At 40.7% G+C, this 26,479-nt stretch overlaps 1 protein-coding gene across 5 annotated transcripts; it reads right to left on the bottom strand.

Annotated features, from left to right (window-relative positions):
• Nucleotides 1–243: 243 nt before the first annotated feature.
• Nucleotides 244–26,479, bottom strand: csnk1a1 (casein kinase 1, alpha 1). Of its 5 annotated transcripts, none has more exons than XM_071506832.1 (11): nt 25,726–26,479; nt 25,360–25,466; nt 18,991–19,117; nt 17,116–17,214; nt 11,535–11,618; nt 8,364–8,503; nt 8,034–8,112; nt 7,786–7,860; nt 7,594–7,700; nt 6,337–6,485; nt 244–1,055 (listed from the first exon to the last, which is right to left on the bottom strand). In XM_071506832.1, the coding sequence occupies exons 1-11, from the start codon at nt 25,846–25,848 to the stop codon at nt 1,048–1,050; spliced, it is 1,098 nt and encodes a 365-aa protein (XP_071362933.1). In that variant the 5' UTR covers nt 25,849–26,479; the 3' UTR covers nt 244–1,047. The 5 variants fall into 5 exon arrangements, with proteins under 5 accessions (XP_071362933.1, XP_071362935.1, XP_071362936.1 ...); XM_071506834.1 differs by having other exon boundaries at nt 6,373–6,485; XM_071506835.1 differs by lacking the exon at nt 11,535–11,618.

The following is a 26,479-nucleotide window of genomic DNA, read 5'->3' as shown; positions in this document are numbered from 1 at the left end:
GCGAAGCTAGAATGTAGAAGATTCATTTGTGTGTCTGCGTGTGTGTAATGTTCAGTCCTGCAGTTTGTGCAATGGTGGCAGATTGATATAAACACATTAACCCATTATGAGAAGAATGATAAACATGCTCATGTTGTGGAGAAGTTGTTGAAATCCTTTGAGTAACATGAACAGATCAATCAGCTGTGGAGACAAATCAGACACGACTGGTGCAGGTGGGTGATAATGACTTGTACCTGGTAGTCTGAGTTATGTAATGTTTTTATTGGTATTTTTGGAGAAGACCATAGGTTTTACAACAGATTTAATAATAATTCAGAGCTCTAAAGAAAGAGGGAGAGAGCCAGAGTATCATTCTACCATTGACTGTTGCCATCAGCTGCTTATATTGTCAACAGGCAAACTCCTAATCACCATAGGAAAACAAAAAGAAAACAAGGAAAAAAAAAAAACATTTTTGATTTTTTAAGTAAATAACATCCAGGGTTGCATCATTCAGTTATTTCAGAAAGAAAAAGGGAGAACAGTTCTCAGGTTTACATGTTTTAACATTTGCTTGGTAAAAGGAGGGAGTGAAATAATTAAGGAGTGAAGAGAGAAAGATGCTGAGATGTTTCCACTGGGGGAGAAACGCAGGGTCAGCTGACTATCTTCTTTACTTCAGTTTCCAGAGAAACCTTACAAAAAGTCAACACTGAAAGGAGGACAGACAGAGGGAGGGATGGATAGGGCAGGGGCGTCTGTGTGTGTGTGTCTGTGTGTGTGAGTGCATGTGTGAGTGTGTGTGTAGGGTGGGGTAGGGGGCTACAGCCTCCACATCCAAAAAACCTGCTTTTTCCTTCGGAGTGGAGAGTTTTATTATATATACATATGAATATATAGATAACACAGCTGACAAAGGCGTGTAAATCTATACATTTCCATTACATAGATAGTTATTATGGAAGGAGAGACACAGACTTTCTGTTTGTCGCTTGTCCAGGAAGAGAGAGACTTGTTGGCCCTGGTCACCAACGCTTCTGCAGCTCGGCTCTGGGCAGAGAGCTCTCAGAAACCTACAGACACAGAGACACAGCAACAGGGTTAACTCAGTACATGCACACACACGCACGCACGCACGCACGCACGCACACACACCACAGGGAGGAAGGTCAGGAACAGGCTCCTGAAAAGGTTGAGAGCATCATGACACAGGACCAAAACACAGGTAGTCGCTCCACAGTCCAGAGTCATAAAACGCAAAAATATTTTATACACAAGTTCACTAAAGATTTTTTCAACAGGTCATCTCAGTAGTTTTTCTTGTGTGCGCTTGAGGACATGAAGACTGTCTGCACTCAGCTCATCACCTCCCACAGCAAAGCTTCAGCTCAGAGAACAGTCGCATCCAAACTCAGGTTTCTAGATGTTACACAACAGTGTGACTGACAGATTCAACACAACAGTGTCTGCACAGACACGTCACCATACACACACACTGGTCCTGTCATTCAGTGTTTGTATTCATGAGCCACATTGACTTAAACAGCTCGTTTCCCACAGAATGAGACTGCATTTGTGGTGGTATGGTGTGACTATGGCAACGTCACAATGTTTGAGAAAAAAAATTCAGTTCAGCATCGTTTCAGTTTCTGAGGGAAGTTACAAGTCTGTGGAAGCAATGTAACCACTTTTCTCTCACACTCACACACACTTTAATGTGGGAGGATCAGGGTGTGTTCAGGTGTGTGCACATTAAGACTAATTAATACAATTCTATCAGCTTGTGGTATCGATGCTAACCAGGAGAGCTTCACTGAGGGAGGCTGAAGCACACTGGAGCAGAGCAGAGGCTCCTGTAGCTACAGCCTGATGACTGAACCATGATAAAGAGCTGGGAGTCAAACCACAGCTTCATATGAAGCTGCAATTCAATCCATGCGACCTCTGACCCTTAGTGAACATGGCAGACAAGTGCAGTGAAAGTGATTCACTGGCTGTTGAGTTTTCATGAGTCGTTTCAGCTTCACACAAAAAACATCTGACATGTCAGAACAAAGTTTTCATTTAGTTTTTAACTCTAAATGTTTTCTTTGGATTCATCTTCACCGTTTTTAAACCTTCTACCCAGTCAAGAGGAACAGGTCTGTGTGTTGGGAGAAGGGAGAAACGATGCAGCAGACACAGTCAGGTGACAAATTAAAGGACAACCAACATCACGTGTCTCAGTCATGTGTAGTTCCACCACCTGTTCAGGTGATCAACTGGTGAGTGAGGGTCACAGCATATGATTCACATCATTTCACCCTCATATGACCATCAGTGACCCCTGTGACCTGTGGATGGAGTCATCCTGTTCCTCTGCTCATTGGTCCAGTGTTTCCTTTCACTGACCTCTCTCCTGAGCCTTTGGCCTTGTCAGGGAGGAGTCTGCTGCTGTGATTCATTAAGGGTAGTTATATGATAGTGCGCCTCATTTTAACATGGACGATGTGTCTGTGAATGTGTCAATGTATAAACTGTGTTTAATTTGTCCACAGGTCTCTCTTGAAAAAAGCTCCTGATCTCAATGAGAGGTTTAAATAATCAGTGCTCACTGCCTCTGACTGTGACCTGGTGGAGCCTCAACTCAACACCACCAGTGACAGGACATGAAGAAGAACGCCAACTCATCACTTGTAATGATGGTGGTGCTGAGGCGCAAAACAACATTCGACAAAAAAAGTCCAAAACATCTCAAAACAGAGGGAAGTGGAGAAAACGATTCTGGTTTGTGATAGGACAGAATTTCATCAAAATTGGCCAGTGATACTTTATGGAGGTGAACTCTCGCAGACACATGTTGCATTGTGGGATGCTGCTGGGCCAATATTTCATGCCTTTGTCTAAAAGAGTGGCTCAGTGGTTGGAGCTGCTTAGGTCTGCAGTTCTCTACAGCTTCTAGTCTACAGTTTGGATCAGAATTAAACTCCCAGCATTCACACCTGCAGGTCCATGATGCATACAACAGAATTTCACGTTCTGTGACTGGACGATTGTTGCCGAGATGCATCTTGGGAGTTGTAGTGAAGTCCTCACTTGGCAGGGTTGTATCTTGGACTTTTTAACCAAAAAACACATATGGATGGACAATTGAACAGGGAGAGTTGTTGCCTGCCATCGCTCTGTCTCTGATGTAGGGAGGAGACATTCATAATGTTGTCATTTTATTTTAATCTTTGTGTTTTTTTATTATACACTTAAGGGGACGAAGGCGGCCCGGAGACAACCCGTGACTGCCCCCACCGCAGAAACGCAGACGTTTCTTATTGATGGCAGAGTGACCCTTTGCCATCACCTTTGATTATTTTGTACCTCAGCATCTACAGTAACACAAGATATAAACATAACATTAAAACATTTAAGTATTTCTTTATTTACACTGTCTGTTTACCACATACTACTACATAAGTATTTCTAACACCTGATGAAGTCTCCTGGATGAGTGAACTAATGGTGGTGGTTGCTGCCCAGGACCCTCCAGCTGAAGAATATTTGTCACCTCCATCAAAGGCATTTCATCTCTGTATCATAATACAGGCACTAAATACTATAAAGGTTATTTTTCTCAGAGTTCCTGGCAGTAGTAGATGCTGATTACATGTCTATAGGTGCATAAACCCTCAACACTCCCTCCATCGAGGAGCTTAGGACAGAGGGGTGTACCCTGAAGGAAAGTTGAAGTCGTCTGCACTGTCTGCAGAGTGAAACTCTGAATCTCTGCTGGTTCGTTGTCATGTTCCCCAACATTTACATTTCTCAGTGTTTAATATATTCATTTCTTTAATTTCAGTTTTTTTTCACCATTTCGTTAAAAATTATTTAAATTGTGTATTTTAATCAATATGTATTTAAGTTAAATACAAATATTCTCTCGGTCCTTTTGAACTAATGTGTTTCAGAATAGTGATTATTATATGTATTATTATATATATGTATTTCATTTTAGTTATATTTCTATGTTATAATAACATATTTCACATTCTTGTTTCAGTTGAATTTATGTTACTTATAGAGATTTGTCTTGTGTTAACTGCCACACAGGCAGAGGTCTTCAAACAACTGCACACTGGATATCAACATGTCGGAAACTGTCTTTACAGTATATCAAACCATCGAGCTGAACAACCTCCCGTCGTCCCGGGCAGATAAAAAGATGTATATTCATTTTAGGACGAGAGTGAAAAACCTTGGTAATTGTACAGTGGTCATTACATCTCCCTGATAATACCTACCTGATACCTTTGCAAAAACACAAACGTAATTTAAGTCAGTGCTGAAATATTGTAATATGACAGAATTTAGCATCTTTGCTTAACATGACACGGGCTGCACACATGGCCTGTAGCTGCCTGAACAAATCGCATGTGTGCCATTTGTGGGCCACATTCATTTTGCTGTCGTTTACAGTTACAGGAAGATTAAAACTTAACAGAACTATCTCTTCTCTTTACTGTGACATTGCTGCTCAGCAGCCTGTCTGCCTCTGTGAACACAATGGCGGCAGCAGCAGCAGCAACCGCCCACTATGTGAAAACTAAAATGTGTTGTTTTTTAATGTTTTCTGTTTAGTTGAGTTTATCTCAGATTCAGAAACTGAAATTGTCAGGTGGAGGCGTTTTGAACATGTTCATAAATAAGGCACATAAATAGAATGATATTTGTAGTTGGCAGGGCCACTGGTTACAGAATGGCCTGTCTGCAGTCGACTGGGACAATGTGTTTATCTGACCTGACCTTGTGACCCCACTCACGACCACAACCACAGCTTCATCAGCTCTACTCTACTGACATCAAACCAACAGAAAATCAAAGCAGGTGGTGAGAAACAACTGTAGAAGAAACTAAACTAATATTTTGTTCAGTTCTTCATGTCATGTTTGTGTAATTCTACATAATTCAAATGACTAGAAAGTTGTGTGTCAGTGGAAGTGTTAACTCAGCCAGAATCAGTGTGTGTCTTTGTGTGGTTGTGTGTCTTTCTCATTAACATCATGTGAACCTTTCACTAACTTCTGTCTCAGATCAGCAGGCAGGAATTACAAACTACAAAGAACTGTTCAAGCGTTGGTTACACACATCTTAATACACAACATGTGTAGAGTAGTTCATTGCTGATTATCTTATGATTTTGCATTTATTTGCTCCATCATGACATTTATCTGATAATATCCTGATTAATATGACGTTACGCTATGTCACCTGTACCTGCAAACAAGTTGGGGGCTGTTTTTATCACACCTGTGTTTCTGCTGCTGTAACTGACAGGAGCCAATTCATACTTTTCAAAATAAAATCACAGCAGTGGTATTTTCAGCCTGTAAAGTATGTACAGTGCATCTTGAAGGACGTGGCCCTTAATCCACATTTCACTTACTCTGAAATTTTGACAAATCTACACTAAGCACAACTCCTCACAGTCACATGACCTACTGACATAATAAAGAGTCACAAAATTAGATACCTGATTAGTGTCCCTCTTTTCTCTTCCCCTATTTAAATTTCACATTCCTTTTTGTCTGTCATTCATGTTACATAGCCTCTTAAAAACGTGCTTCACATGTCGTCTCGTCTTATCTGTCAGAACCTGTGCTTGAATTCTCTCAACTAATCACACAATAGCTCTATGCCATCAATATTTTCCATCTTTTTTTCCATGCGAACGACTGTGGCAACATCTGCATGAGGTGACATCACATGACTTTATTCTAGCCCCAAGGGACCAATATTCTTCAGGCTGTTGTTCCTAATGAGCTGCACCTGGTTTCCATCAGCTTGACACCAGGTGTAGGTCATTAATGTCGGAGTCAAACAGCACGAGAAAACAAGTGTTAAGTAAGAAGGGAAAAACAAACATTATCCAGTTTGGAGAGGGAATGTTAATAAAGACAGGCTGCAGAGGAGTCAGAGGAGTGATGAGAGCGAGTTGCATTGAAACAGTGTCACAGCGGAGAGAGCCTGTTGTCCAGCCCCAACAGAGGAACAGAATAGCATGGCAGCAAAGTTAGTAGTCAAATTCCCCAAGGACGTCTTTGCTTCTGCAAGACAGACCAATTGTATCTAATTATTTTCTTTTGGGTCTGTTCTTTTAGGGTGCCTCCTCAAACTTATAATGCTGTTTGGCTTCATCATTCCAACAGGAATCATATGATTTTTTTCTTTTCATTTCCAATTTGGTGTTTTTGTTCCTTTAATAAAGGACCACTGGGGTGTGGGTTAGGGAATAAAACAATATCTAATAGTCCTAAATACAATACTGAATGAATATATGAGCAATTGGTGTCTGTAAAAAACGTCGCTTGGCTGTTTGCTACTAACCTTTCATGTTAGGCTTGGGTTTGTCAGTTTGCTTGCCTGTGGGGGTTTGTGCCTGCTGGCCCTGGCCCCCGGAGGAGGCCCCCTGCTGGGCTGCTTTCTGTTTCAGCATGGTCCAGTCAAATGTGTAGTCATACTGGTGGTTCAGAGTCCTAAAACACACAGACACAGGTTATCAGCATATTCCTAACGATTAGCAGTTTCTGGAAGGACAGAGGAGAAGAAATGAAAACAAGAAAGAAGCGAGAGATGGAGGCTGCGTCCATACGACTAAGGTTTAATTTTGAAACTGTTTTAAAAACGAAAACAATTTCCATCTACACCAACTACCTGAAAACACATGCCACATGACCATTCTGGTACACTGGTCACGAGCTGGTGTAAACAGGAAGAGGACTGTCTACTCTGCACTTGATTAGTTGTAGAAAATTCTCTTCGCGAGGAACAGCAACAAGAGTTGCAGAGTTAAAATACAGAACTGAACTGAACAACAGCTGCTGCAAAGGCAACAAGGTCAGTAACACTTTAATTCATTATGCATGTTGTTTCACCACTGGTAGTCCAGGCTGATAAGAGCCAATCAAGAGCCACTGTGGTGTCTACATCAACAACACAACCCTGAAGTTTTAGACTAAAACGGGTCCAGCAGCATTTCTGAAAGTCTCTATTTTAGGGCAAAGAAAACTCTGGACTTGTGTGGATTGAGGAGTAAACAGAGCAGAGGTGATATGTCTTAAAACCAAAATGTAGTAGAGTGGACGTAGCCAGGCACAGAAGGAGGGAAGGTGGAAATAACAGTAGAAAGAAAAGAAACTTACATGGTAAAATAAATCACTTCACGTAGCTTGTTTTGTTCATGTATTTATAGTGAAGGAACACAAACAGTGAGAGAAGAAATTTGTGCTTTCAGGGGTAGTTTTACTCAACTCTCTACTCTAGTGCTGAGAAAAGGCTGTCCAGTAATAAAATCTACAGAACATGTAGACGGAAGCATATCAGCAGCTGCTGATGTAGATGACAGCTGTTAGCAGTGTAAACGTCTGTACAGTCAAGAACCGTTTGTCAGCTGAAATTGTTAGCCGCAGCAGCAGCTAGCAAGTGAGGACTGGAGCTAAAAACTGATCCACTTTATAGACTTGTACTCAGGTTCATTTAGTCATAACCAGTACAGAGGAAAGACCGCAATCAACACTGGTATCTAAACTGGTGACCTCAAAAACGGCCTCTTTCCTTATTACGTGTGTGTGTATGTGTGTTTACCTGAAGAGGATGCGGAACAGTTGGCGCAGGTACATGTAGTCTGGAGCTTCTTCAAAGCGCAAGCCACGGCAGTAGTTCAGATACATGGCAAACTCTGCTGGGAAACCCTGGAAACATGCATTCATACCACTGAGTCGAGAGGATGTGGAGTAAGATGAGCTGCACCACTGGTCCTGTTTAATGTGCTCTTACCTTACAGAGGACCTCAACAGGGGTGGACATCTTTTTCTCTGAGATCTTCTCATATTTCTGCTTCTTTGTGGCAGCCTTACAAACACACAAACATCTTTACAGACCCTCTGTGATAATGATCCTGCTCATTAAATGTTTATATGCTGCTTATTAAAGCTTAACAAATAAACTTTAAAATGCAACATGGAAAAAGCAGCTTGAGAGTAGGGAAGGATAAAGACCTTTCACAGTCAGTTTTACTGTCATACCTTTAGACCCTGCCATGGCAGACTGGTTCTGTTGAAGTACATCAGCACGTAGCCTAGTGACTCCATGTCATCACGGCGACTGGAGACAACAACGTTATTTGTTGAGTACAGAAACTGAGCATCACGCCCTCTCTGACATATCAAAAAATAATGTTGAGTAGGTTTCATTTATTACTGTGATAGAAATTGAAAAAGAGCGACAGACTGGTTGCACCAGACACATTTCAATTACTTTCTAGAAGCATTGCAACAACTAAAAAAAAAAAAAAAGGAAAATGATTTCCCTTGAGATTTGTCTTTGAGAATCAAATATTAAATGTGTGCACAGACCTCTGTTCAATGCCCAGGTGTGCATTGATGGAGGCATAGCGTGCTGTGCCAGTCAGGTTCTTGTCTTCTCTGTAGGGGATGTGCTGTCGTGTTCGGTTGTCTCGGTACTTCTTCGCCAAACCAAAGTCAATAAGGAACAACTGATGGAGAGGGAGAGAACACATGGGGGTTATCTGTCAGAGACGCCGCAGAGAAGAGGGACAACAATCCAAAGTTCATCAGAAATAAATGAATGAATTAAAACTTTTAATTTCAAACTGAAAATGTGATGAATCCTATTCTAAGACACAACTATCAAAAACCAGTTTGCAGTGACTGAAATCCTCCAGTAACATGTAGCCGAGAGACAGCGTCATGTCAACAGCTACATGGCAAAAAAATGAAGACCCTCTTTACTGCTTCAGTCTAGCAGCAGTTCTCCTACACAATGGTAACACTATCCCACTTCCAGATGTGACTGTAACAGCTGCATCAGACAAGTTTCAACTAAATTTCATTCATGTACAACATGGTAGCACACTGGTCTAATCTGAGGCACCTTTAAAAGATGTTGTAAAAAACAGAAATACAGAAGTTATCATCATCATCATCATCATCATCATCATCACCACCACCACCACCACCACCACCACTCCATTAGAACATGCTGAGTCAAAGGCCCTTTTTAAATGAGTGAAAAAACTAGATGTTATTAATAAAAATGACTTCTGCAGTGGAGCACAGTGAGCATGATGTTCATCTGTTGTATGACTGATTGTGTGGCTCACTATCCAGTTAGGCAGCTGCTGTCCTGAAGCTGTGCTGTTCAGTCAGCCCTGTTTGTTATACTGTCTGATAACTATGCCACTTCATTACACACAGTTTTGACTGGTTGTGTCATGTGGAGAACTGTGCTGTTGATCTTTCCCCATGAAGCTGAAAGTTGTTGTCTGTGATTTTTAATGACTTGCACATTCAAGCACAGCCAACATCCCAGGTATGCTTAGTGATCATGCACAAGGTGAACACAAAGAGAAACTCAGCCCAACCTCATCACGTCTGTGTGCTAACTGCTACTCTAGACAACAGTCACCCAGGATATATGCTCCCACCCTCCGAAAAAGTTCCAATAGTGGACTCTGAGACCACAAATGTTGTCCTGCATCAGCTGCATGTAAGACAAGCCAGGTTGGCTCATGACCCATGGCCAATCAATGTTTGCCAGAGCAGTTACTGTGTAAGTCCAGAGAAAACACCTCTGCAGTGAGTCTGTTTAATCTCTTTCAGGATTAATGTCACACACCACCCTGAGACTGCTGCTGTTAAAAACACAGCAGAAGGACAACAACAACTGCTAAATGCAGTGATGTAAAGGTATAATCTCACAAACATCCGACATACATCCATGTCCTAATCACTTTTTATAGTGTCTGCCATGTTCACTATACATGTCCACATTAGGCTCCAATACAAACCTTGACACCAGAGCTTCTATTGTCATGAAGTTAAAGAACAACAGATGTGACATCCTACACTGAAGCCGAAAGCTTCAACTTCCAGACAACTGATTCACCACTGTCACAGGAACACAACCACAAGTTGAACAGAAGGTAAAAAGCATAATAACTGAGAAGGGGTTTCACACTGAGGCTCACATATACTGCTACATCCAATGTCCAAACACACTATAGCATGCAACGACTACACCAGACAATCTGGAGCAGCAGCTTACACAGATTCTGATAAATTCAGACACTACAGGTGTGAATAGGTTGAATTTCAGAGCTTTTAGGTGCACGTCCTCCCCAGTTCACCTGAGACACATCACCATACTGACCAACCCATCATCTCTTACAACTGTCAAATTACTCATTATTCACAATGCAGGCTGCTTCAGGGACCTATTTACCTATCTTATAAATGTTTCAAGCCCTTGATGGAATTCAGGCTTGCTGAGACGAACAGTACTGCCAATGAGTCCATTCACCAACTCATCACGCACCACACCAATAAAATTTTAAATACAACGAAAACAAATTTAAAAACAGAAAATACAGTTGATACTAAGCAGATTGAAACAAAAACAATTGAATCAAAAATGACCTGATCAACCTGTGTTTGGGCAGTAAAAGCAGAAGCAGCAGCAAATGTGAGAAGCTAATTCCTGCTGAAGCATGTGGTGTTTACATTGGCCTGAGAACAGTCTGAGGAACCTTCAGGAGGCAAACGCTGTGGTTAGGTCTGTCACGCAACTTTTACCAAACTTTAAAAGCATAGGGTGTTGGGGCTGTGGTGCTTACTGCTCACCAGCTGCCTAATGAAAGCACTGTGGGGATAATGCCACAAGAAAGTGAGTGACACCCATGGAAAAATTACGCTACACATCAAGACATTAAATTTAGAAAGATTTGGGTCCTTAACATTCTGGCATCATCAGTAACCACTGTTAAATCCCATCTCACTGTTTTGTAATAAACAAGTCATTCTAAGTATTGTCACACAGAGCAGATACACACTGCTGCTCGAATATGCAGCTCTCCGTTCAGCTGGGACTTTGTGAAAGGAGCCATACAAATACATATAATATACATATAAAGATGTACATGTTTTATAAAATGTTATAATTGTACTGTGTGTGAAAGTATAGTATCAGTACTCTATTATTATTGTCTAAAGTTGTTGAATAACACTCATCATTAGAGAGTGTTTCTGTCCAGCCGTTTATTTTTCCATGTGGTTTCTAATTAAATCAGTTCTGGGTGCCACATTTCTAAATCTTAAATCAGTTAGACTGCTACCTAATAATACAAGGACTACATTAAAGTAACTGAGATGAGGTTTTCATTTTGGTTTAATATGAATTATTATAGAATAAATCAGGGAAAACGTCACATTAAAAGAGACAGGAACTGGTGTTTAACTCAGGAAAAGAAGCCATTCGATTGGAGGGACAGGGACCCCTTTTTACAACAAGTAGGACAATAGTTAGTCCCTTGGCAATGCTAATGGAAAGTTTGCTTTCCTCTCCCAATATAATGAAGTGCACGCTGGGTGGAGGAGTACATACTTTGGGTATTATGAGTGGAAGATGGGTGCTGGTGGTCTGATTCACTTTAAACCAGTGTAGTTAGGTATGATTGCAAAGCGACAACTGCTGTTGTGAGGCAGCTGGTGTTGTGGTAAAGGTCACACCTGGTTTAATCCTGAGAAAGATGGGTCCTGAGAAGAGCTAACAGCCAAGCTTCTTTTCCTCTTCCCCACTGACGAGTCTAAACACTAGGGCAGACAGTAGAGGGGCAGGGGTCAAAATCACACAGCCTCTATCCACCTTCAGTCACAGTTAGCATGAGTACAACAGGCACTTCTGGTTGCACCCACATGGTTGGCTCCCTTAGATACAACTAACAGTGTCCTGTAGAGCTAGGATAGGCACCCTCCTGTACATCCAAGACTGGACCTACACTTTAAATCTTTGTGGTACAGATGTGATCATTCTGGCCATCAGTCCAGAAGAAACCACATGACTGTGATTTGCTTCTGTCAGGACGACCATGGAAAGATCAATCCTGTACAACAAGAGGCCAAAAGTGTCTCTGGAAACATGGAGATGTTGAAACTTCAATATCATATCCGACAGAGACAATAAAGGCCAGTGCAGACAGGCAACACCATGGCTCAGAAAAGACCTAGGGGATTTTTTGGGGGGGGGGGGGGGGGGGGGGGGGGGGGCGCGCAGCAGATAATAAGGAGCCCATGGTTGTCCTTTCTCCACCAGCAAAACAAAGAAAGCATATCAAATATCTGCTAACTAAGATGGCTTTAAGAGGCCTCTGAGGGGTGATATATTTTAATCAAGTTGTTCACAGGCCACCACTAACACAGGGAGAGTTCCTGTCTCTTGTTTACATGAGAAACTTTGATTGTATGCAACCAAACAGACGCAAAGAATTAAATCTATAGAGTTGGGTTAGTATAGGAGATGGGTTGATGATAGGCCAGCTGTAAACTGTGTAATCTTACAATTACCTGTGTCACATTAGGATGTGCTCTGATGTACTGAGCCTTACCAAAGGTTAACTATCTCTGCTTTTTTCACTCTGATGGACGAAATCTCCAAAAACATGGTTAGCTGTGGAATAATGTGATGGGTTATTACAACAAATTTAAATGTACACACACTCCTGTAAATTACATCTACACAATGCTACATCATAAGCTACCCAAACAGCAGCAGTCCCAGCTTCGGGACTAAGGAAAGCTTATACTCTGCAACTATCCTTTCCTGATCAAACTAAAACCTTGCACTGCCCTTGTTGCTGATCTCAGAACAATGTAAATTTATGTTGTTAACTTTACTGTGTGTAACACAGCCCCCACAAATCAGAACCACGGACTCACAGACTGAGAAACATTTTACAAAACAAGCACCAGAGAACCGCTGAGCCCCAAGTTGTTCTGAGCTTACACTAACCTGATGACATCACCGCAGGTTGTGGTAAAAAACCAACAGCGGAGAGGATGTAAGACATGTGCTGCTCAGTAATATATTCTAAAGCAAGAATTTACAAACACTTTTCCTTCTTTTTTTTTGTTGCCGTGTTAACATTTGGAGCTAAACACAGCAGTTTGCTCACTACAAATTAAGAGTGCCACTTTTCAACGTGAGTGCGTGCCAGCTGAATAGAGACAATGTCATGGCATCAAGTCTAGACTTGTTTCTATTAAAGGTGCACGCAATCAAAGATTTTCCTGGTCAACTGGTAGTTGTTACATCAAGCCGTTTTGTGATATCAATTTCATTATTTAAGTATGCATTTTTGTGGGGCATCAGAGAATGGTTCAATTCCAGGGCTGACAGATATTGTTAAAAGTAACACTGAGCTACATTACAGAGAAATACAAAACTGTAATAACGTGCCTTTAAAATATGAATGTTACAATTTTACTGTAATGATTCTGAATGTGTTGGAACAACCAGCAGGGAGAACATTGGAGCGAGCGGCCATGCTAAGTGGCTAACGTTAGGCTGCTAACATGTTTCTAATGATCAATCATGTTTGATGCTGTTCAATGACAGGTGAATGTTTGCATGTCGTCTTCTTGGGGTCGTGCTTTAACCTCTAGAAATGGTCCACACCGGACTTCCTGTCTCACATACTGGTGTGTAATGACTAACACACTGTCCTGTGTTCACAGGCTCTCTGTGTCTGTGGTAGAAGGTAGTATGTTGCCGTAAGACGACTGTAAGGTGGGAGTGTTGTTGGAGTCGCACTGGGTGGAAAAAAAAAAAAAAAAAAAAAAAAATGTTGTTGCTGCTGTTCATCATTCAACATCTCTACGTCCTGTTTATTACTTTGTTATTGAATTCGCTCAGTTACCTTAACATTAATACCCACAGGGACAAAACCATGTGTCCATCACTGTATAGCCACTTCCTGTGGAGTTAGATTTTTTTTTTCCTGCCACCAACCAACCGAAACATAGTTGACTCTTCTCATTGACTGAAGTTGAACTAGCTCCACTATTGCAGCTGTAAAAAAAGAAACTGTAATGATTTAAATTTGTGAGCACATGAAGCTCACATGAAGAAACTGCTTTGTCTATATGCATAAAAGTTACCAAGTGTCCTTTAAAAGTAATTTTTTTCAACTTTGTAGCTGTACTGTTGTCTACAGACCTCTACACTGATCAGTTCTCTCTCTGCAGTTGTAACAGACATGTCTGAGCTGACCCCTCAGCACGGATTCACCTCTTCTGTTGAGCCATGAGCCCCATCTAAGGCTCCAGCTGTCTAATATTTAACTATTGTACAGTTGAGAGGTAACACTGGACAATGTGCATACAAACATCTTTTGACATACATGTTGGCGCTTAAAAGTGAACTGAAACAAATCTGGGGTTTAAAGTGTGAGGTGTGTGAGGTGTTTGGAGAATCTTGGTCGAACGAGATTCTTATCAAGGGATCCCCTTTATTCTAGTTTAATCTGAAAGTTATCTACTGGTGAGACAACTTCGCAGGCTAAAATGACTGAAAGCAATAATAAGTGGAAAAACAAGTTCAGCATGTTCTATTCCTGAGGAGCACTAAAGAAAAGTTCTTTGGGCTGTAGTTTAGTTTATTTCAAACTTTGCTGGACGTTTTGTGATTCCATCCCTCTGTAAGCCCAGTATTGTTAAACTAAACCATGAGTTTACTGTACTGTTACATCCACAGCACAGCACCAGTTCTGTGCCCCTTCCTATTCTGCAAAACACCTGAACACACTGAGTTAGATGCTTCAAGAGCCACAGTCCAACTCTGCTTCCTTCAACTCACAACATTCACCTACATTTACTTCACACACAGCCACACTGGAGCACACAGGTCTGTTCCCTCTAAATTTAGTACTGCATGTTAACCAAGGTAAAATGTTCAACAACAACAACAACAACAACAACAACATCCTACAATATGCAGTGACAAAGCTGATGTCATCCAACACACTTGGGCCTGCAACTTCTGAAACTGTTGTGTTATTGTCAGAGACATGTTCTCTGCTTCTGCAGTCCAAGTGGTTTCACTGTTTATTCCTTGAAATCTACAATGCTGCACACATTCTGTCATCTGGCATAGACATTAATTAATATACACACATTCAAGCCTCAACAGGTCCTCATCCAATGATGGGCTCATGTTGTTGAGAGACTCAACACAACCTTATTATGGTACATCAGATATCTGGCATAAAAATAAAATAAACTGGTCAATTGCTTTGCGTTGACCCAGGTTTTCTGGTCTCAGCTTCACTCCGGCCAATACCTGGACACTGTGTCTGAGCGGCTCAGTATCCTCAGGCCAAGTACTGGGATTCTGTGTAAACAAACTCTGACCTGCTTTAACATAAACTAATAACTTCTGTCATAGGATACAGTGGCCCCACCAGTCTAAAATAAAGTATTAAAATCATTTAGAAAGACATCTTTACATTGAATTTGTTCTGCTACATTACTTAAGTGATCCATCATTCTGCTGATGTTCTCTGATGTTCCCCTTTGATTTTTGAGTTCGATAATCCTCTTAACAGTTAAAAACAGTCCCATTACATTTGAATATTCTATATTGGACTTAGTATTTACTCTGTTAATGGATGTTTGTCTGCAACAAACAGAGCAGGACAGTAGTGTCATGGGTGGAAGGCTGTCACATCTAAAGTCAATAAGCATAAAACGTCAGTGGAGGTTGGGCTACAATTGCACACTTGCTCTGCAGCTGACACACACACATTCTTTAGGAAGTTGGTCAAATGTACACCCCAGGCTTTAACTTCACCACACGTTGCCTGTCTGCAAGGGCTCAAAATAATCGGCACAAAATATTCAATTCTGAAGTCAGGCAACTTGATTATACACACATCTGACCAGGTGAAAACAAATGACATAAGGAGACAAAATGGCTTCAGTGTTTTTGCTGTGAGAGAAGACCAGCACCCGTGTGGACAAAGAAACTGGATTCCACCACCCTGCAACCTTTGGGTTACATGAGGACTATTCTCTTTGTAATCAAGGGGATTACAGAGTAAACGAACATTTCCTCACCTAACTAGGATCTCAGTGACAACACCTGGGCTATGACTCACTGTATAATCACAGAAATCACTGACACTGATGAATGAAGTATTTTATGGAAAACTACTTGAAAATGAGTTTTTACTTTTACCTAATGTAAATGTAAAAACTCACCACTCTTGACCACACTTAAAGGTGAATTCAAATTACACAAAATAATTTTCTCATTTGACTCAAAGCAGCATCACTCAAATACTAGTTAAGATGTCCTTTTCACACCAAAAAAATTAGAACAAGCGGATAATGAACAATAATTGACACTGGGTCCATCTTTTAATTGTTCATCTGAGTCAACTTTGGATTTTAACTCCAGCCCAAATAAAGGGAGGTGCATGTGCCACATTTTGAAGTTACTGTGTGTTCAGAAAGTCTTCAGACCCATTTACTTTCCAGATTTTATGTATCAGCCTTATGCTAAAATCCTTTAATTTCATTTTCCCCTCATCAATCTACGTTTAATATCCCATAATGACAAAGTGAATACTTCACTCAGTACTCAGTTGAAGCAGCACTTGGAGGTGATAGATTTTACAGATTAAAAAACTGATATTGATAATGAAAGCTGTGGAACAAACGATAAAAACCTTACTTATAATGACAGACGCTGATAATGCTGATTTACATAAAACCTACTCTAGTATCACTTTGTACTGTTATTGAACTGCAGAGCGCAGCACTGAAACAGATTTAGTTTCATTAGAGTTTGGACCATGAATGTAGCACTTTTACAGCCATGATGAACACTACGATTTACAGGTTATGTCCCCTCTCTCCTCTTTAGACTGTTTTTCATACAGAGTTATAACCATTGTTATAACCACGATAACAATTGTTTGTCATTGTGTTGCTTTCAGTTAAAGAAGTCAGCAACATGTGACATTTGATACTGTTCGCAGGCTTACAAAAAGATGCCATGGACCCAGTGCCAATTAGCAGCAGTGACGGTGGTCAGGTCACCACCATGAAGAGGTTCTCTCAGGGCCAGTAAGTATAGATATGACATCACCATGGAGAGATCACCATTACTGAGACTAAATTTGTGGGTCATTTTGGGATTAGGACTGTGGAGTCAACATGGCTACCATGACATGCAGCTGTCTGCCAACTGCTCTACACAGACCTTCAGAGACCATGCTTACAGTATGTACAGGATCCAGACAGGTCTTACCTTATTACAATGACGGCCAATGCCCATGAGAAAGTTGTCTGGTTTGATGTCTCTGTGGATGAAGTTCTTTGTGTGTACATACTCAATTCTGCTGATCATCTGAAGATGAAAAGAAGGTCGTGGTTAAATATTTCACAGTCATCATTCTTCAGTGTCCTCCCAACTCAAAGAATGAAAACATGTAAACAAACAGCTTATTCTGTGAAGAAGAAGCACTCAAAATGCTTCCACAACCATTTACAAATATGGACAATTCAGAGACACCAACAGGACATTTTCATTTGTTTAACAGGATTAACACTTAACTCCTGACAGTGAGTACTGCAGTCTGCCAAGCCAATGAAGCAGCATGCACAACATTATGGTGAACACAGCATAATTTATAACATGGGTTAACACTTGTGCTTTCCTGCTATGACACGTTATTTAAAAAAAACTATTCACCAGATTTGGACGTCTTTGGACTGTGGGAGGAAACCCAGGCACCCACCACAGTAAAGGGACGTCCACAAGAACAACAACAACAACAACAACAACAACAACAACAACAGTAACTATAACTACAAATGTAGTTGACAATTGATTGACAACAGAAACACTGACAGCCATTCAAAATACCTCTAAATTTATATAGGGCGTCAGCTCAACACAGCAGATTACAGTGAGAAGAGGCTCATCACTGAAGGTTAAAAAAAGTCCACCTGCCTGAAAGAACAGTGGTTCTCAAACTTTTTCAAATCAAGGACCCGAAACTGGCACAAATTAGACCACAGGCCCCAATCTGATACGATTTCTGATTTTGGCTGTTTTATTAAATAAAGTGTCTGAAACCCATGACCAAAATAGTCATTGTGTTACTTATAGATGGAAATATAGTGAAAATGAATTATTCCTCTTCATCTAACAAAACGTTATGTTCAGTGTAGATGTTCACATTGTTATGGTTACAGTTTGTGGTGTGGACAGCCGTTTACTCCACAGAGACAGACAAAAACAGGCAGGTTGGAACCAGGACATTCTTGTTGGACTTGTATTTAACTATGCTCCTCAGCAGATATGGGTATGATTAAGATTTTGCAGTTGATCCAGTTCTTTAACTTGAACTCTTCTCACTTCTTTTTGTTATTTGTTAAGTGAAAAGAGGTGAAGAACAGAGTTAACATTGCTTTATTTTCTCATATGTACTGTGTGTAAAGTAACATTCTTGAGTAGCAAAGAACAACAGCCTTAGTTTGAACAGTCACACACTATGACGTGATTGTTGAAATGTAAAACAAAATTAACTATTTTTACAGCAAAAGAAAAAGCAATGTTCAGTGTTACAGACTGTGTGATGATAGAAATGTAAAATTAATGTAATTAACAATGATTATTTACATACTGCTCTGAGTGATCTGAAACTCAAACTGTATGTGATGGACTTTCACTAGATGTTTCGACAGATTCTCCTGTTTCTGCCCTTACATGCAAAAGACTTGTTGCACTTGTGGCAACAAGCATTGTCAGCATTGACTCCAGTGAAATGTAACAACATGTTTAGTGTGTCTGTGTGTTGCACAGTGCTGAAGTGTGTGAGAGTGCTGTTCTGGGATCTCTTTTCTGGACTGAGAATAGTGAAAATGCATCAGAGACAAATGTCTTCATCAGAAACAGAGTTGATGAGATACATTGTGCAAGATAACATGGAGCAATAATTAACAGGAAATAATTTTCTTCATTTCTCCAGTACTGAGAGAAGAACCAATAACATCAGAGCTTATCTTTAAAACTGTATAGACCCCAGCCCGTTTAATACCAGGTTTGGTTCTCTGTCCCTCCCTGCTCAGGCTGCTTCAGAAGACTGTATAGAGATGGGTGTGTGTATGTGTTAGCTACCTGGTCTGCCAGCATAAGGACCGTCTTCATGGTGAAGCGGCGAGAGCAGAAGTTGAACAGGTCCTCCAGACTGGGTCCAAGCAGGTCCATAACTAGGACATTGTAGTCCTTCTCTTGGCCATACCACCTGGTGACACAACAGTAATATAATGAGGGTGGGTTTGTTGTTGGTAGTCTGAAACAACATATGGCGTAGTCACAGTAACACACATGAGTGGAGCTCAGGAGGCTGCTTGGTCACTAAATAGTGAAAAGAAAAATTAATTATAAAATTGTAATATGAAAAATGGCATGACAGTCAATTAATTAGTGACTAATAAATAAAAAGCCCACCACAAATGATACAACAAATGTGAAATGACATGAAATAAAATCTTTTAAATTAACAGGCAAACATAATTGGAGACATTTGGAAATACACGTAAAAGTATCAGCAAAAAGCAAAACAGAGGCTGCTGCACACAGATTGTGCTAGGCAAGTGCATACACACACACACACACACACACACACACCTCCATAGAGTCAGTGTACAGGAGTACTTTAAATTGACTTGACGTATGTGATTGGTCAACTGAATTATTTAACACTGCCACCCTCAATAGTTGGAACCACAAATACTAATCAGACTAATTGTTAATATTTTATTGGTGGATAGTGCTAACACAGCCAACCCTCTCTCCCTATAACTGGCTTATAACCACTGGACCAGAGAAATGAGTAACCACATTCGAACCTGCAAGGTAGGGCTGTTGATGCTAGTACTGCTAATGTTAGCCACACTCGACAAAACATCATGACGTTTACTTTCAGATTATGTGATATGAAATTGTGCTCAATTGTAACTGTTTTCTCATTGTTTTCTTTCAGACTAAACGAGTCGTCTGAATTTAAACGTCCATTTCACCTTTGATCGTTCAGAGTGGGAGCCACGTCTGCATGCCTCTCCTTTTAGAGCCGGATGCAACGTGTTGTGTTTTCTATGATGTTGTCATTTTTAAGACATGTAACCTGTGGAATACTGATAAAACTGTCTTATGGGAAATGCTTTTCGTTTGCTTTTTTTCCTCTTAGCCTGCAAAAACGTTTTTAAAGTTGTGCTTCAGAAAATGGCCCATGACCGGAGTGAGGGAGCAACACTGAAGCAGACAACAACAGTTAACTCAATGAAAATAACCATGACAAAGAACATTCAGACCAAGACTTTGAGGTGCCTGAGAGACATGTTTGAAGAGGAGAATTGTTCTGGTGAGTTTGCCAGATTCCAAGATGAGTGGAAAACAGGGAACTATCACCCAGATACACCTGAATATTTGTTCATTTTATCAGACGATGTAGTCTGATAACTTTGCCCTTACCCCCACACGGAACAGGTTGGCAACCCGTTACCTTAAGAATAACAAAAGCTGTTGTTATATTAAGTTTTATAATATCCAAGGATGGACAGACACTGACCACAAATGTTAAAATCAGGCCAAAATAGCAGTGTTTTTTAAACTGGGTTTTGAGGATGTTAACAGTAGTGCAGCTGATGACAGGGCAGCTTCTGAGAGCTCCTGAGAGGCTGACCCCACCGTCTCCTTTACTGGAGGATTTTGTTGCCCATAGAGATGATGAGCGTTCTTGTCATTGACAAGAAGATGCTTAACTGTTAAAATGGCAACCATAAAACATCATTAAAAAAAAAACAAAAACAACGCAGACCAGTTGACAACAAATGACATTAAAACAATAAGACCATAACAATTATCACTTGTCACACTGGTTCTGATGACAAAAGGAATATGTCAATGAGAACTAGGTCATGAATTGCACTGAATGAAAACAGTACATGATCATAGAGAGCAGCCCTGCCTCTCTCAGTTTAGTGTCTCCCTCTGTTAAATTTTAGTCAAGAGATGCTAGTTATGTTCCGATCATAGAATCTCAGTTGATAATTATGTCTGATAATAATGAGTCTTGGTTGTGCTGAATAGGGAGTCTGTAATCTCCTCTGCCTGTTTGCTTGAGGGCGGGGCAGAGCTCCCCCACACACAGAGCAGACGGCACAGTGACCTCAGAGCACAGGACACAGGGAGACAATGAAACACACTTGAGGTCTCTTACTGTGGTCAATGACAAGAACGCTCATCATCTCTATGGGCAACAAAATCCTCCAGTAAAGGAGACGGTGGGGTCAGCCTCTCAGGAGCTCTCAGAAGCTGCCCTGTCATCAGCTGCACTACTGCTAACATCCTCAAAACCCAGTTTAAAAAACACTGCTATTTCGGCCTGACTTTAACATTTGTGGTCAGTGTCTGTCCATCCTTGGTTTAAGTAGGATTTATAAAACTTAATATAACAACAGCTTTTGTTATTCTTAAGGTAACGGGTTGCCAACCTGTTCCGTGTGGGGGCAAAGACAGTTAAACAGGAAGCAGAGGAGATAGATTCATACAAGCTACATACACAGAAAGCTTATCAGGCTCCTGTGGACAAGTATGTAGTGTAGGTAGTGGTCAAGCACAATGCAGCAGAAACAGCAGATTTGTCAATTACTCAGCTTCATTAGGGGAGCGAAGAATCACTTCCTAGACAGGGTCGATGAAGACTTAGCCCTCTTGTTGTAGTCATTGGTCAGTGTTTGGTTCAGTTTGTCTTTTGCTCAATGATAGTTCAATAAAAAAGATACATAAAATTCCTGTCATCTCAGAGGCGTCCTGGGGAGCTCTCATGTTCTCATTCCAGGACGATGTTAGTCTTGAGCCCTGACTGCAGTGTATCTGTATGTGAACACAGCTTTGCTCTGTGTTCAAATACTTAAAAGTATTAAAATGACATCAACAAGCCTCAAAACAAAACAGCAATAACAAATATAGTTGCACAGATATCTAATTTAACGAATTTCAACTTCACTGCAACATCAAACATGATGACAAAAGAACATTATGCTTTAGGGTGTGTGTCATGCAGCTCCAGTACTCAGCTGATGTTAAACATCTTAGGTGTTGATATTTCAGCACAAATGGCTTTATTTAACAGACAAGTTCAATATTCTGTTGACTCAAAGAGCTGTGTTGTTTCAGATTTATAAACAGGAAAACTGAAATATAAACTTGCTCATTCCCTTGTACAATCTTTAGTGTGTGTATGAGTGCGTGTGTGTCATAGTTCACCACTACAGTATGAAATCAGGGTGTGTTTCAAAGTCAGGATAAGACTAGCTGTGCTACAATTCAGTGACTTGTTCTTTGCTTGGTACAAATGGCACACGATCCTTGATCCTTGAAACACTTTAGGACAGTACTCCTGCCATTTTCTCTGTGCTGTTAATTACATCATTGATGTCACATGATTAAAATGTATCAGATCAACGTCAGCTGGTGAATCATCTATAAAGAACAAATGCATTTTTGTGATTGATACATGATATAATACTCAGCATACTTTCCTAAATTAATATAAATACAAAGTGCTTTGTTTCTGCTGCAACCTTCAGTTCTGTTAAATAAAGGCTGAAAACTTTTCTATTGCAGCCTTTTATTAAAATTAGATTTGAGGGTGTTGATTCATTTCTTACACTGGAACTTTTATATTTTATCATCATATTTATGTCTTATTCCATATTAACGTTTTTATGCTCTATTCTCTTAACTCTTAATTATTTTTATTGTATTTGAATTCTTTTGCACTTCATCCTAATGCTAAAGTTGAATGTAAAAAGCACTCTGAATCGCCTCGTTGTGGAAATGTGTTACATGAATAAACTTGCCTTGTGGCTGTTAGTGTTGTGATGTGCTGCTTTGTCTCACTGTGCTCTCATCTGCTGCAATTTTCTCTTTATTTCAACATGGGTGCAATCCATAATGGTATACATTGCTTGGTTAGTGACCGTCAGTTGTACACTCCTTTTCACGATGAATTGTAGGATACTTAAGTCCACTACACAAGGTATAATAATTCTCACTATACATTCTGCCAGCACTACAAAATCGTGAACTCACTATATGGTGAACTACACAGAGAGTGGTGAATGCTTTTAGACGCGGCCAGTCTGCTGATGTGTAGAGAATGGGAGACTCAGCCACACTCACACTTAGCTAAGACTGTTTTAATGTGTTACACCATATAAATGAGCAGAGTTCTGTCAACTTCATCCATTTCTAATTCACCACAGGGCCAGAGTCCTTAAAATGGAAGCAAACAGTTCAGTCAGTGTGGAAAACAGAGCAAGGCTGAGGAAAAGGCAGAGACTACAATAGGTGGTGACTGTATAAAAAGTAAGGCAGGTTGAAGTAAGAGTGGAGGAGGGGCAGCAGGACCAGCAGGTTTGACAGGCTCTAACAAGACTCTGCTACAACATGAAGCCAGCACCACCAGTACAAAGACTCAATGAACAGTCCCTGCTTGTTCGGCAGTAAAGGTGAAAAAAAGATTTGCTTTAAAAGCTGCAGAGAAAAAATGGACCAAAAATAAGCACAAGCACTACTGGCTTTCCTGAACCTCAGCTGATATCCATTGTCCTGTGAGAGGAAGTCTGGTTTATGGTCGGGAATAAAAGGCTGTTATTTTCTAGTCCAGTATACTAACAGCAGTACACATGGCATATGGCAGTGTCTGAATATGGGTTGGCTCCGAAACGTGCCAAATTTCCGACAGACACCACAAACATATGATTTTTCCTCTTTGAGTCCTCCTGGTCTCAAGTTATAGCTGTTAACAATGCTCCTGTGAATCATACCTTGATGCACACGAAAATGTACAATTGGCATCCAAGCCATGTGTGCTTATATCGCTGACAGGGGTTAGCTTACAGAGCAGGTCTAATTTGTAAAGAAGGTGTGTGTTCAGTATTCAGGTTTCACCCAAGTCACCATGCCTTAGCAGCTCCACAGTCATTGTCTCTATTCAGTCTTGTGCCAGCTGTAGTGTGTACTGTATATGGTTGTGCATGTTAGAGAAACAGGTAAAATACCTCTTCTATAGCTAGCTGTCAGCCATTCAAACAGGTATACATGAGGTTATGCCTTGTTTTAAAACAGTAGCAATGTTACTGCTAAAGGGGGATTTAGCTTTCCAACAACTAGAGAATAATCTTCAGATATCCGTTGATATCTATATTAATATTAAATAGTTTGTCAGAAATGTTAAATGCACTTGTCTATATTTTCAAAAACACTTTAAGACCTGTAAATGAGCTCATTAAGTCCAGGAGCCCGTGAGCTTAATATGCCATTAAAAATATAAGAGGTAGATATAAGATTCTACATAGTAAGTAATATAAATCTGTTATGTAGTCAATCACACACAAGATGAACCATAATAATGCTTACTAATGCTGCGTACAACCCGCTCAGCTGTTGGAATTACAACATGCATGTCCTATCACCTTAACACAAAATATTACAAAGTAAAGAATTCCACACGTTCACACAGTCAGTTCTGCTATTAATGCATCTCACTCATCACACACAACACATTGTTTAACCAAACAATCAATTTTTTTCCTAAATTAACATTCTCATGTACTATTTCCCTGTTCCAGTGTGCACAGAGCCATATCACAATGTTTACCGAAGTTCCACTTCTCTACAGCTAGTGGCCAGTATTACATTCTTCCTACAATGGCACATACGCAACCTTCTCCTATTATTCAATACTCAGACAGACGAATGCCACAGGTTTCATGAAGCACCAGCAGCTGCTCTGCAGTGACAGGTCAGTTTGAAATGTCCACTACTAACAACATAAAGGGAACACAGCACGTAACCACTCACACATGTGTATATTCTGTAGTTGTGATATACAGTGAGTCTCTCCAACATAACCACATGCTCTGTGGGGCTACACCCAACTCTCAACACATACTTCAATACAACAAACATATTGTGTGATCGTTACAGTGTAAAGCAGGGCCACATGGAGGCTGAAATCACGCGGTGAAAGCACACTTGTACTGTGGGGCTTGGATTGTTGTTTTCGCTTCTGTGCTCCGCCGCCATTTTCTAACAGGGCAGAGGAAGACATGTTGGGAACTAACACAACAAAAGAGGAGCGGCCATTTCCAACCACACAGCTGCTTTTCCTCACCCTTACTAGCTGGTAGTCTCGATAAAAAAACCAACAGTGAGTCAAAACAGAGGTGACACAAAGCAACTTCACATGTACAGTGAAAGCACGATTGTATTTTTAAGCGTCCACGGAAGATTCATCGTCAGTAGAATCGACTAAGTAATGTAAAGCAGATTAGCAGGCCTACTGCCAGCAAGGTTGCTGCCACTTCGACATGAATTGTTTTTTCCCCAAAGCAAACCATACCATACTAATACTGATGGCATGACAAGCTGTCACTGTCGGTATGGACATTGCGACGTGAAAAGCTTGTTCCTTACCTGATGTGAGGGATCCCGACACCACCTTGTAGGATTTTGTACAGCTTGCTTTCGTATAACAACTGTGGATGTCTGGCTTTCTGTGACTCCAGTTTTACAGCTACCTCCTGAAAACGGCACACACAAAAATAACGATTAGACTTTGGTATTAAAAGCTTCTTGCTCATTGCGCCAGTTATAGTACAGACCTTGTAATCGTGCAGCAGCTTTCGCCAAATCAATTTAACAGCTTGATAGCTAAAGACTTGCTAACCTACAAAGCTGTGTTGCAATCTGCCTCAGATACTCCAAACTCAGACTGGGTTCTCGTAGAAAAACTATCCAACAAGAGCACAGACAAATGTAGATATAAATGCAGTAAAATACCTCTCCATTTGTGATGTTGATGGCCAGATATATGTCGCCGAAAGATCCCGATCCAATTTTTCTGACAAGCTTGTATTTTCCACCGACTATGAACTCGGCTTTGGAGCCACTGCTGCTCGCCATAATATCCACCAAAAGACGATTTCCTCCCGATTCACTTTAGGAAATTCTGTGTGGCAATCTGGCCCGATTGTCAGCAGTACATACAGAGACCTGGGTGTCCACTTGGTGTCGATTAGGGTAATTATGGATTAGCTGTTACTCCAAATAATATTATCGACAACGAATGAACAGGTAAGCTGGAAAATAGATGTCTCCTGGCGTTATTCCCTTTAATCATAGGCTACCAGCTACAAAGGATCTGCGTTAAAATAAAACTTCATCCGAGAAACACGGAATGCCGTGTCAGTATCGAAGTATGTACATCCACGACTAAATCCGAAAAACCTACGGCCTTCGACAACCACCCAGCTACCTCGAAGTAGCAGCTAGTCGTATCTAACGCTGGCTAACGTTAGCATCAAGCTAACGCTGTCGCAAGGACCGCCGCGGAAAAAATATCCGGACCTCCTCCGTGCTGAGGGGCAAAGGGTGCCTTTTCGATCACACTTCCGATGTTATCGCTGTCTTTTCAATCTTTTCAGTCCTTTTTCGGTCGTTTTCGACAAACTTCAAGGGTCGCAACCGCCTGTACAAAGCGCAACCCACTCACTCCGCCATCTTGTCTTCTCTACCCTTTCTCTCAGCTGGTTTC

Source organism: Trachinotus anak, unplaced genomic scaffold (assembly GCF_046630095.1).
Source record: "Trachinotus anak isolate AG129_WGS33_773 ecotype Australia unplaced genomic scaffold, CSIRO_AGI_Tana_v1 ptg000021l, whole genome shotgun sequence".
Taxonomy (NCBI): Eukaryota; Metazoa; Chordata; class Actinopteri; order Carangiformes; family Carangidae; genus Trachinotus; species Trachinotus anak.
This window is presented reverse-complemented; position numbering and strand designations above follow the sequence as displayed.